This window comes from Prenolepis imparis, unplaced genomic scaffold (assembly GCF_030444845.1).
Source record: "Prenolepis imparis isolate NDT839.2.m4 unplaced genomic scaffold, iyPreImpa1.0 SCAF_8, whole genome shotgun sequence".
Taxonomy (NCBI): domain Eukaryota; kingdom Metazoa; phylum Arthropoda; class Insecta; order Hymenoptera; family Formicidae; genus Prenolepis; species Prenolepis imparis.
Genome location: NW_028141166.1, coordinates 15,927,100 through 15,941,193, shown reverse-complemented (window position 1 = coordinate 15,941,193; position 14,094 = coordinate 15,927,100). Strand labels below are relative to the sequence as shown.

At 34.7% G+C, this 14,094-nt stretch overlaps 1 protein-coding gene across 3 annotated transcripts in view; it reads right to left on the bottom strand.

Annotated features, from left to right (window-relative positions):
- Positions 1-14,094, bottom strand: part of LOC145939442 (zwei Ig domain protein zig-8) — a 92,612-nt gene that overhangs the window by 7,176 nt on the left and 71,342 nt on the right. For 2 of the 3 annotated variants that reach the window (XM_083043756.1, XM_083043758.1), the window contains exons 3-6: positions 12,854-13,064; positions 12,397-12,450; positions 4,794-4,966; positions 3,527-3,683 (exon numbers count right to left, since the gene is read on the bottom strand). In XM_083043756.1, the coding sequence (XP_082899882.1) occupies positions 3,527-3,683; positions 4,794-4,966; positions 12,397-12,450; positions 12,854-13,064 (595 nt within the window). The remainder of the gene's footprint in view (positions 1-3,526; positions 3,684-4,793; positions 4,967-12,396; positions 12,451-12,853; positions 13,065-14,094) is intronic. The other variant, XM_083043757.1, reaches the window with a different exon arrangement.

The window sequence follows — 14,094 nt, the reverse complement described above, 5'->3', positions numbered from 1 at the left end:
CATGACCAATTGGTGCTGGCATTTTAATTAACGCAGATCATTTGTTATCTCGAATAACCGATATAATCGATTATCCGAGCCGAAAGCTCGTGCGAAAACATTCCGATGTGTTTTATTTAAATTCGCCTCCTACGAATCCCACGAGGCATTTTCATATTTCGGAACGCGTTCATCAAATTGTTAATCGAATCAACAACGCCGGTTCCAATAAAATTCAATAAATTATGTACTTTGGCCGTCGTGGCTTCATCATACGAACTTTAACAATCCACGATGGTTTTTAATGATCTTAATTGAACTTTCTAATCTTGATAACAACAATGGTTATCGGTTTAATTCCGAATATCGATATAAATGTCAATAATTAATTTGTAAGATGATCAATAATTGGTTATCCTGCGGCAATCTCGCGCGAGACGGCAGAAAAGAAAAGTTTCTTTCCCTCCGCCATCGGCTTTTCGATAAGAACATAAAGTTTTGATATCTCACCAGACACTGTTATCTAAGGAAAAAAGCGTGCGCTGCTTTTGAAACAATTTTTTAATTGATTCCAAACGAGATTCGAGGAAATTATTGCAAATATTTACAATAATGTTACAATCGTAATTTTTTCATAAGCAATTTTGAATACGGCGAAGCATCTGCGACTAACTAAGAAACCAGGATAAACTTTTGATCGCATTTTTTTTTATTTTGCTATAATTCAGTTATTAATTTTTCTTAACAAGAAAATTTTGTAATTTTATAATATCGTTTCCCGGTACATGATATTCGCGCGTCACATCCGGCAGAAATATTTTTATGCAGGCGCGCGCTCATAAAAATGTCCGCTGTCCCGTTTAATCCCATTGCAATGGCACTTTCTTCGGACTCAGCTCGTTCGTACCGATAAAAACTGCGCGAATTCGCAATCTGCAAAACTAGAAAACGAGTGGCCGGACTTCTGATTTATCGTTCGGGCTCTCGCGCATATCGTGCCTGCGGTTGATGTATCGTACGCATACGTATACACACATGAGTGAAGTGGCTGCTGCAAAGTGACTCACAATCAGACGAAAATTCAGTTTTGCGATACGTGCGAGTGAATTAAAACGCGGTTCCTCCTATGCGTCGCATGTTATTTTTTCCGTGCCCTCTTCAAGATGCATTCACAGCATTCACGATTCGATAAATTCACGTATTATAAATTATGCATTGCTATAATGATCCTTATAAATTATGTGTAGCATTTATATAGTGGATATTTAAATCAAGTCGTAAGCTAATAAGTTTTTAATTACTTGCTTCTTTTTTTTCTCTCGATTACACTAATTAAGTGCTGGCTTAACGAGTAAATGTATAATTTATATGTATGTTGCTCCTGCGATCCTGCGCAACGTATTAATTTTATATTCTCTCGGAGATTTACTCCGACATAACATGAGAATTCTACACGGAGTCATAATTATACAATATTTAAACAGTGTTTACGATCGTATAAATAATAATAAGAAATTTCTCGTAAGCTATATCAAGTATAATATTATTGTTCTCGTTGTTTGGGTTTATAAGTTTATATTATTTCGCTATATTAAAATTTATTAAACCTTTATTAAAGTCAAATTGCCAAGATGCTTTAGTATAAAGTAATCTTCTTTTCCTTTCTTCATTCTTTTAAAAAAATATATAATGCCATTTATAAATTATTTCTAATAATTTTTATATAAATTTTCCTCTAATATATACATATATGTGTGTGGGCCACATTGAATTTCATAAATATTAATTTTTAAAAAATGATCATGCAAAACCAAAAAAAGAAACGTAAAATAAATGTTTCATATTTCGCAGCCTCTCTCAAGTTGGCTCCGATTCTCCGTTATACGGCGATTCGCGCGATATTCATTTTCACATATCTCGCGATACTTTTATGTCGATATACGCTCGTAAAAATTGGACGATGCACTTCGCTTAGCTACGCGCGGGCGATAGTTTTCGTCGCTTGCGCGACATATAAACCGCGTAAATCCGCAATCTACGAGGCCGCGAGTTCGCCTAAGTTTTGATTTATAGCCGTACGGGACACGTTTCGCGTGCGGATAGACACGCAGAAGGGACAGATAGCGGCATGGGCGTACATACGCGCTTTCGTTCGGGAAAAATGTGACACCACGCGCCACGGGCGCTTCCTCGCAATAACCTCCGAAGGGAAATTCACGATAATAGAGACTACCCATGTGAATTTCGCATGCAAGTGTCCCTGCGATCCTCCGGTGTCTGCTACCCCAGCTACGTTCCTCTCTCCGTCGGTTTCCATCCCTTTCCGTGCCATTCGTTCCATTCCCACCCAGCACATTCTTATATACTTTTCGGTTTTTGCTGATGCCTTCATAATTTTTCAGACCCTTTTCTCTATTACAATATTTTCCTCTTTAATCTGTAGTTTTAGACGCGAGCATTGTGCGCAAAGAAAGATTGAAGATCCTTCGAGACGGAAATAAACGAGGAAACAATCAGTATCTAAATCTGTATTTTAGCTTTAAGAAAATGTGTTAAAAATGTGCGAAGGAAAAAAGAGAGGAAGAACAAACAATCTCTTTGTTTTTCTTCTCTCGACTTTATCGACTGTGCTTAAAACTATTTACTTTCATTTTCTTTTCTTCTTCTAGTTTCACATTTACTCTTTCAATTTCATAGAGAGAGAGAAAAAGAAGAAAACAAAATAGTAAAACGTGTAAGGAGAAACTTGCGCGGGGAAAGGAGAACGCGAAGAATCTCCGCTTATACCGCGTACCGCTCTTCCTTCCGCAAGTTTCTTCCTTTCTCTCAAACTCCACTCCCTCTTCGTCACCGTCCTTCTACCTGTGAACCGCAATTTCTCTCTTTCCGCGATTCCTCATTCCTCGTCCCTCGGACATTCCCGCTTCTCTCGTCTCTCGCGCAGGAGTACACACTCTCGAGCGAGCGGTCTTCCGTCTTTTCCATCCCCCTTCCGTTCCTTTTCATCCCCCGTCGCGGCGACCGAGGGGCTGAGCTAGACAAATAGCTCCGGCGTGAAATACCGCCGCCTCTTTAAAACTTTAAAGTGTTTCGAGTAATCCTAAGGCACGACTTTACATCATGGTTGTACCCCGCCGAGGATACACGCAAGCGTAGAAGGAAATGGAATATCGGTGCGCCCGCGGTGGGCTTCCGGCTACGTTTGTGGGCACATCCGGTGACAGCGAGATTTCCCGAAAGATTGTGAGGCGCGCGTAAGTGTGCTGTTATTACATCATTATTGTCCCGCAAAATATATATTTATATATAATTTTACATATTTTCTATATTGTTTTATATATTCTTTAGTGCCTTATATATTCTTCACCTTTCATTAACTTGTTTATTATTGTTTTAAATTAATATTGTTAGAGAAAATTGCTGATATAATCAATAATTGTGTATAGAAAGATAAAGAAAAAGAAATGATGCTAATCAAATTATTTATGGGTACTACTGATTTATTTTCAGGATAAGTTCACGTGAGTGAAAAAAGATTGTGACTAACCTTCCTCAACGACCAAGGTGACAGTAGCTGATCGACCCTCCGTCGGCCTGCATGAATAGTTTCCAACATCATCTTGTGTCACCGCCGCCAAAGTCAACACAGATACCGTACGTGCCGCACCCCTTTCGGTCTCCACATTTATTCCTCCGCGCGCTGCCTAGATGAAGAATGTACAAATGAAATCGACCATGAAGTAAGTAACGAGAAATTTTTCTAATACTTGAAAGATATAGAAACAAACTCATATTTCTCGTTTTCTAAAATTTATGGCAAAATTCAAAGTACTCACATATGCAAATTTTGATTAATTGTCAAAACTGTTTTATTTAAAAACTGCATACATAGAATTATTTTTCTATACATTAGAGATTAGAGTTTCGTATTATAATTTCATGTAATTAAAAAAAAACAGAGGAATATATGTGGTTTGCTTCTATATATTTTTCACATCATTATTTCATACTGACGTTTCGTTATTTCAATTCAAATCCGTATTTTTATATATATCAATAAATGTAAAAGCACTTATTATCATTCAAATCGATAGAACAAATACAAACTTATTCAGACTACACACATATCTTTAAATCAATATATAAAAATAAAATTATATAATATGATAAACTCTCTCTCTCTCTCTCTCTCTCTCTCTCTCTTCCTCTCTGGGATGCATTAAGTTACGAGTCACGCATTCGAGGAAATAATAAAATTTAGTACGTGCGTCCAAGATAAAGTTGTAATATCAGATTTATCGACGTCCTTTAAAAATGTCTACATTAGGGTAAACAAATTAGCAACCTTAAAGCGTCAGAAATTTATCGAAAAAATTCACAAATATATGCCAATATGTATTATAATTTTCCATATAGATTATATATACGTAAGTTTATGAAAATTTTTTTAATAACAAGCGGTAAATAATGAGAGGAAAGATATCAGCTAAAGAAAATCGATTCCAGCTGTTTCCAAAGACGTCGCGTCACATAAGCGCGTATACAAGATAATCGCGACAAAACCGCGTCGACTGTCAAATCGATCAACCTTTCCAACCATCGCGTATCGCGTTGAAAGAAACAGCCGACGCAGGCTACTACGCAAACAAAAATATGAAAGACACGACGATGGGGACCATATGACCTATATCCCTTCGTGTCAAGCGTTCATGATATACGATCGCTCCTTTTTTTCCTCCTCCCCTTCCGATTCTCGCTCGTCAAACAGAAATTTCATTAGTGCGGCCCCGCGTATCCAGCTGAGGCTGCATTACCTGGAATGTTAGGAGTTTGTTATCCCAAAGCCATTGTACACCCCTGATGGGACGAGTCTGATACGGCGACAATATGACGCACCTCAGGGTGATTGTCGAGCCCGACGGCACCCTTTGCTCCTGGGGTCCCATTATGTCTGCCACCGGAGCTGTACTCTCGTAACCTGGAAGTCATGTTCGGACAAATATCATGCGGTGGCTGTGAGAAGCAATTGAATGACCGCGTCGTGACGAGATTACGCGCATATCCGATGGTTGAGGGTAACCATAATGCGCTGAAGCGCGCTAGCAAATTTCCTAACCGAATCCGAAGTTTCCCGGAATCTTGGCTTCAAGGAGAAATGCAATTAGAGTTCCTTAACTGACACTCTGCTTTAAAAACCGCAAGGTATATCTTATAAGAACCAAGCATATCAATTTTTAAGTAAAAATTCTATGCTGGAATCTTTACGAAGCACAGTACAGTTTTGCAAAAATATTACTTTGATTTGTCTAATATATCTTGACATTATTTATTTTATAAATACATTAAATCATAATATTTCCGCATAAAAAATTATATTCGATTGCTCAGCATTAGATGTGCACTATATGTATTATATATACATATATATATATATATATGTATATTGTATGTATCTTTCTCATTTTGTTTAATTTAATCGAATATAATTACGCGCGCAAAGCGAAGTTATATTATCCTTTGATAATAAAATATTAAAAACAGTAATGCATGCATAAAAATTATTATTGCAATGCATGTATAAAAATATATTAATTAATAATGCAATGCATATAAATTCAATATTATAATCTTTAATAGAAAATGCGAACAAAAAAATTGAATTTTTTACAAGAATCTTTCGATCAAAATACCTAATATACGCTTTTATTAGACTCGCATATTCCCCTGCATCCGTCACGCTGCGCATCTCGTGCGAGACTACTGACTGCTGACTGATCCCCTTCATTCTTGACTGTCAAGTTAGATTTCATCATCAGTTGGCGACACCGTTGCGCAGAAGTGGTGGAGATCAGTCTCGCGCGAGACGTGCAGCGTAGTGGACGTATGAACACATGCGAGTGTAATGAAAGCGCAAGTATTTGATTGAAAGATTCTTGTAGAAAATTCTACTTTTTTTGTTCGCATTTTTAATTAAAGATGTAATATTAAATTTTTTGCATTGTATAATTAATATATTTTTATATATACCTTATGTCACTGGCGGATCCTGTGGGGAGGTTTTGGGGTTAAAACCCCCCCTCTGCAAATTAAAAGAAGTTTTGCTGAATTTGTTTAAAAAATATAAATAAAGAAAAACAAACATTAAAAAGCTATCGACGTCAGGATCCGCTAGTGTATATATATAAGTATAAGATACGCTGTAAATTATACTCATTACGCATTCAAGGAGTTAAGTATAGATTAAGTCAGACATAGGACGAAATGATGAAATAATTTCATTGCACGAAAATAATTAGGTGAAATTCTTTATATCTATATAATATATATTATATCTATATAATATATATTATATAGATACAAAGAATTTCGCCTAATTATTTTCGTACAACAAAATTATTTCATCATTTCGTCCTATGTCTGACTTAATCTATACTTAACTCTTTGAATACGTAATGAGTATAATTTACAGTGTATCTTATACATACATATTGTATATATTATGTATATATAAAGAATTTCGCCTAATTATTTTCGTGCACGAAATTATCTCATTATTTCATCCTATGTCTGACTTAATCTAAACTTAACTCCTTGAATGCGTAATGAGTATAATTTACAGTATATCATATACATACATATTGTATATATTATGTATATATAAAGAATTTCGCCTAATTATTTTCGTGCATTAAATTATCTCATCATTTCATCCTATGTCTGACTTAATCTAAACTTAACTCCTTGAATGCGTAATGAGTATAATTTACAGTGTATCTTATACTTTTATATATATATAATATATATATAAAATATATATATAAAATACATATATATATAAAAGTATAAGATACACTGGAAATTATACTCATTACGCATTCAAGGAGTTAAGTTTAGATTAAGTCAGACATACGACGAAATGATGAGATAATTTCGTTGCACAAAAATAATTAGGCGAAATTCTTTATATCTATATTATATATATATACATATATATATATATAAGTATATATATAAGTATAAGATACATTGTAAATTATACTCATTACGCATTCAAGGAGTTAAGTTTAGATTAAGTCAGACATAGGACGAAATGATGAGATAATTTCGTTGCATGAAAATAATTAGGCGAGAAATTCTTTATATCTATATAATATATATATACACTGGCGGATCCTGGGGGTGAGGTTAAACCCCCCCCCCTTGCAAATTAAAAGAAACAGTTTTGCTGAATTTGTTCAAAAAATATAAATAAAGAAAAACAAACATTAAAGAGCTATCGACGTCGTTGATCCTGGAATAAAAGCTAATCATGAAACCAAAAATATTAAATAAAATAATTTTGCAAACCCCCCCCCCCCCCCATTATCGACGTCAGGATCCGCTAGTGCCTTATGTTATCAAAGAATAATATAACTTCGCTTCGCACGCTTCATTATATTCGATTAGATTAAAAGAAATGAAAAATATATATGTATATATACGTATTGCAAAATTCGCAATAAATATGACAAGTAATAAAATCCATTATATATCCAACATGAATTTAATCGGCGTTCTATTATTTATATTTGCTGTGTATCACAAAACCAATATAAATTCGTAAATAAAAGGGAATATTTTTAAGGTACTCTTGTGTGTGTGCGTAGCTATATATATAGTATTTCCCTAATTTATAAAGAGACTTTTATTAAAAAATCTCGGCGAGACTCGTTCGATGTCGAAACGGCGAACAAACGGCGGCACATGCAAAAGGATTTGCAACTTTTTAATTGACAGCGTCATAGCGAGCGTGATGTATCGCGAATACCCTCTAATTGACGCAATCCGTCCTCGATTTTAATATCTCGACAAGCGGGATTAACGCATTCTAGGTCTACCTTCTTTCTCCCCTTCCGGTAAAAAGAAACACCCGGCGATGCGAGGATGGGCGCTTTAGCGCGTTCCATCAAGAATACTTGACGAATGTTATGCAATGATTTTAATTAATGCTAGGGTTATGTATCCACTTTCGTTACGCCGGTGCTCCGCCGACGCGGCACAAAGTAGAGTACGCTGAAGTAGCAAGAAATATGTAGTAACACACTCTCACATACGTAAAGATGTACTGTCAAGCTTGTACATTTTAAGAAAGCAGGGACAAGTACTCGTTTAATGCGCGCGAGCTACCACGCATCACTATGTGCATCAGCTTTTATAAAGTGTACCGTAAATTACCTCGCCTTGAAAACCACTCTTCGGTCACCCCATTACATATATGATAAATTACGAGAGAGCTTCCAGTTATAAACTTTGGTCGCTTGACAAAACAAAGTCTCATTTTCCTTTCATAGTGCATCGTACCTATGTACGGTAGACCGCTCATTTTTATTTAAAAATATTGTGACTCCCTTTTTATAGAAAAGAATTTACATAGAAATAGAATACATCGTCGTAAAATAATAATGTAAACGAAGAACTGATACGTCTATAGTTGCATAATGTGAACCTACATAATTATATTAAAATAATTTCATACGCATAAAAAACTTACAATGATACTGTCTATATTTTTCGTGGGTAATCTTGACTACTAACTTTTCTCCGAATAGATTAATAATTCATCATTACCTTTGGAGAGGAGAAAAAAAATGGTCGAAAGTGGAGTTCTCGGTGTGCTCCGTATAAAAATATCGAGGCACGTATACATTATTCAACACGAGGACTGCGGTCGAGACTCATTTAGCGGGCCGTACCTATCCCTTAGAACTCTGAACTCTCGGTGGCCGACGAAGAAAAGGATACGGAGAAGCCACGGCGGGACCGCGGGATTAAGGATAATCCTATTAGACTTAAATGAATCCGGTGACGACTGCGTTCCCTCTAGCGAAATATTATGTTATTCTGTTATTACTGTAAACTCGCTCGCCGACGTTTCTTTCCTGAGTGCGGTCCCGCTTGTCTTTTTCTTGCCGGAAACTTTGTGGATAAATTCTCTCGTGATCCACAAACATTTCCTTTCTGAGTAGCAATTCTCAAGTGTCGATATGTCCGTGCATAATTTCAGAAAAAAGAGATTACCCAACTATATACATAACAAAATTTATATTCACTTAAAATTAAATATTTTTTTAAATTTAAATTTTAAATATTTAGAGGAAAACAAAATTTAATAATATTATAATTTTAATAGAATAATTGCTAATTATAAGCTGACAAATTATATTTTATTATCGTAATAATATTATCGTAATATATAGTGTTATTGGTGCAATATAATATATGTATCTCAAGCAGAATTGCACGGAGGAAAAATTTACTGTGCCATTATGTCATATTATTATTCGTGTACGCGCGGAGCGTTATATTTTCCTTTGCTTTGTTTCCCTTGTATTTATCTGTCGCGAAACTTCGACAATATAGCTGGCAGCGATCTGAGACCATCTTTAAGTCTTGCGCATATATCGCGAACAAAAGCGAGAAGAAACTTGGCGCGAGTATATTTATTAGTCGAGTGAAACTACGTGGAGTGTTCTGAGCGGAAATACGTCGTAATACGAAAAGAAATATTCTCAGTTGCAACTTTGCTATTAAGTCGATGCAACCATATTTCAGAGTACAATATGTGCAGAAATATAATAATTTTATTGTGTGTTTAGTGTAATTTTCTGTACATGAAAATTAAAAATAATGAAAAAGAGTTGAAAAGAAATCGAAATGTCAAATATGTGTATTATTTTTCGGCAACTTTGCAAATTTTCGCCGACGTTTCTAATTTTGAGCGATGATATCAAGAGCGTATGCTCCAATGAGAGAACGCGATATCCCGTAATCTGTCGTTTTAACGTCAACGAAAAAGCGAAAATTCAGGAACGTCGAAGGCGTCAGGAAAGAGAGGACGATATGTCTGAAATAGGACGACGTTACTTAAAAAGAATTATGAAGCGAGTGAAGAAAGTTCGCAAGAAGAAGAATCGACGAGGACGGATCACGAGCGTCAAAGCCAGAACGGTGTCGCACTTATCCTTAAGTGATTGATGTCGTTCGGTTCTACGGGAAAAATAAAAAGCGGCTTTTAATGATTTTTTAAAGGGTGTTCGGTGTACTAAGATGAGAGCGCGTCTTGGAGTTTATTGATATATTTATAAAAGATGTGATACGTCATTAATGTCGACTTTCGAGTTATTATATTTCTTGCATACGATACTTTGATGATAATTTATATAATTTTTGTTTTCATTACTATTATAAAATATTTATTTATCTTTTTTGTCTGCCACTACTTATATTTGTTTTATGAAAATATAAAATTACGCATAAACGACAGTTTATCAATAGAAATAACTTTCCCTGCATTCATATGGACGTCAAACTATTGCTTTCAAATCACTGAACATTGACGATATGAGAATTAGACTCAAAACAGTCCAAGTACTTCGTCGCTTACACACACACATGATATGCGCAAATATGATAATAAACTTTCATATAATACACCCACTAGAGTTTCATAGAGTATTACAGCGAACAACAGAAATAACGTTGGTTCAAAAATTGGCCATCTAAAGCGGTAAACAGGTATCGTGCAAGTTTTGAACATACGTTGTAACACCACTCGTGAAAGTTCAGCTTAATCTCTCGTTTATAGTATTGACTATCCTATACAGGTTATGGATTTTATTATATATTTCCAATGTGGTTGTGACCAACGTAGTTTTAAGCAATTTCCAATACACGATCAATTTCACAGATATAAGTCTCCATAAACCTAAATAGTGTAATTTAAAAAAATATATATATAAAACAACATAATAGATATAAAAAATTCAGTTATTACAAGTATAGTATGTAATAATGTATACCCTAATAAAAATCACATATATATATCGTAATTTAGTAAAAATAATGTGAAAATAAGTGATGGAAAAAAAACATTTCCTAAATAAATTATATATATATACATATATCAAAATAAATAATACAAAAAAATTTTTTTTACACACTCAAAATTTATTTATATTATTTATATTTATAAAATATCTGACGAATGATTTGATAACCGATAAATATGATTTCCTTAGAAATTTCCAGTGTATAGCCGTATTAATCATGTTACCTATGTCGTGTCGGTGAAATACTAAAAACAGAATTAATGGCGACAGTGATACCTTACATTTGTAACGATTGTATTACAAGAAAGCGCGTTTTCTTCGCTCGATAATTATCAGTAAGCTTAGCGCTGTACCTCGCGGCTGATTAATCGCGCTTTTTCCAACTGATGCAATCTTAACGACGATTCAACCAGTGCTTTTGGTTCCGCTACTTTCCAAGTGGTAAAACAAAGCGGAAATTGCCAGTCGCTTGCGCGATGAAAGTTATATTTTCAAACCCCTTGGTAACTGGGTCAATCTTTGCACCAGAGGGCATTTTACAGATTTATATCAGCGAAAATTTGTATTGCGAGATAATGTTCATCACGCACATTTGATTACGTTCATCATCTATGGCGCATATATCGATAAAATGCAGAAACAGATGGATTTGGAAAAAAAGGAAAAAAAATAAAGCTTCTTAACCAACCGCATTATCGCGATCCGCGCGTAACTTTCAACGAAGTTTTGATTGCATAATTGTACGCTCGTCCGACTTTCCGTGCCGATCAAGAAATTCATAAAATAATTTGCATGATATAATTTCAGACTGTACGATACAGGCGGTCTATTTTATATATAGCGCGCGCACCCGATTCGGCTAATGCTGATTACGCAGGAAATTAATTATGCAAGTCTGCGCAAAATATTATCACTGATATCACAGAAGGTAAAATAAGTTCAGCGTCAGTAAAATTAGAGCCACAACAAAATGCAAATATGCATATATAATCATATGAATTTCAATAATTAATTTTAATCGTTATATATATATGTAGATATATACATATATGAGATTTTACAAATTTTTTAAAGTAATATTTATGCAATACTGAAAATGTAGCAAATAAAGTAAAAAATTTACTTTAAAAATAAAAAAAACCCATTATGACTACAAATATATAGCATTTACAATTTTTAGTTTACATTATTAAGCAGTATATGTGTCCTTAAAAGTCCGTAAATAAATTTAAATTTCTCTTTGAATTAAACAGATTATATTTTTATCAATGTGTTTGCGTCAGGGATAAAATCAAGGCTGTATGAAACTATTTAATCATTGCAATATACAAAGTTTTTATAGTTGACAGGATTAATTTATCCCTTTGAAACTTTTATAGTTATTGCCGACAGTATATTTAGCGTTAATGAGAACACGCTTTTCAGTCGTGTCTTTAAATATACAAGCGATTTGATCGCATAGAGACTGGAACTAAAGAAATGTCACGCTTCATGCGTGTCAGAAACGCATAGGCTAGAAATATGCATTACGTTCACGGTATATACTTACTTATACGCGTCTGCTGAGAATGTGGTTCATCGTATCCCTCAGGTTTGTTCGGATCTAGAAATACAAACATTTTTAATGACAAATTGTATCGTCATAAAATGCAAGAAAGACGAAAATGATTCATAATCATAAATCTTTATGTCAAGTTTATATTTTTAGCATATTTTTTATCTCAATTTTTCGGATTATTATTATATACAACCTACAATGTGTGACAAATAAATTATATATTTTATTAATTAAAAAGATTAAGGAATATATGTTAATAAATATATTTTTAATGCGTTCCAATTTTATGTGCTATTTATACATGATTTTATAAAGATATTCAGTTGTATTTTCGTGAAGATTTTAATAAAAAAGTTGTGATTTCGTATAAAAATGTCGAGCTGCTATCGTAAATTGTCGTATGAGGAGCAAACGTAAAGCACGAAATGTGAAGTGGAACGACAATCACCTCGTACAGAGAGCTGCACTGCATACATGATCTTAGGTTCCGTATTGACCTGGCACTCGTACTTGCCAGAATCCGTCTTTCTGGCGTTATCCAGCCTGAGAGTCCAGGCATCGCTGCCTGGCGTATGCTGGGCTCCAAATCGCGCATCCGAGCTGAACGAGAAATTTCCCGAAGTGAGAATATGGAGGTCCCTGCTTCTCATCCAGGAAACCTAAAATCAGAAATGCAATTTACTGGAATAGGGAAACATTCAACAATCTTGAAAATTTTGGCTTAAGAAATGTAGCTTTAATCTTTTGAACTTTTTTATCTTATTTATTATATAGATAGTTATATACAGCAAATGAAAGTAAATATTTAAAATCAAGATTAGAATTGTATAATATTGTCAATTTAAAATCAAATTTTACAATTAAAGTGTGTGATATAAATCTTGTGCAAATCTTGAGAGCCAATCACAGAATAATTGTGTATTTAATTGAATGCAACTATTTTTATGGCTATACCAAATCATATTTTCCTGTAATATTACTTGTTAAATATGAACAATCTGTACAATCTATACAAATCCTTAATTTAAGTAAAAAAAAAATACGAAGACAATCTTTTCGAATGCTTTAAACGAAAAAATTAAATAAAAATCCTAGCATTTCCGACATTACCACATGATATTTTTCACTTCAGTGCGAAAGCATCTCGAGTAAATAAGAGATGAATGTGGTGGTTCGCAACTATACTTCCTACAGATCCTTCGTTGTAATGTCACAAACTAGGGGTAGTGGTTGGACGCGTACACGATAATAGCTGTACTCGGGAAACGTAAAGTTGCCAGACATCGTTGATGACGTGCATTTGTCAGAGTGGCGTCATTTAACCGATACGTGAGACCGCAAACGCCCGTCGCATCGGTGCGACGACCGTTCTCCTTAAAATCCGAGAAGGCTCGCGCGGAACGTGCACTCGCCTCGCGTAAATCAACATCCCACTCTCTTCCTTGCTACGACTTATTTCCCTCGTTCGGCGCACGACCACGACCGAACACGTAACACGTCGTAATACATAATAATACATTACGACGCGATGATAATAAAGTTATTGGAGCGGAAGCGAGAACATGTGGCGCGTAGGATGGTAACGCAACGATGGGCGTAATGGCGCTAATGGATGCTCGATTACTCGAGCAGCACGCAATTATTATTAATTATCATCGATACTGTGTCAGTGATAGCGTATTACCTATA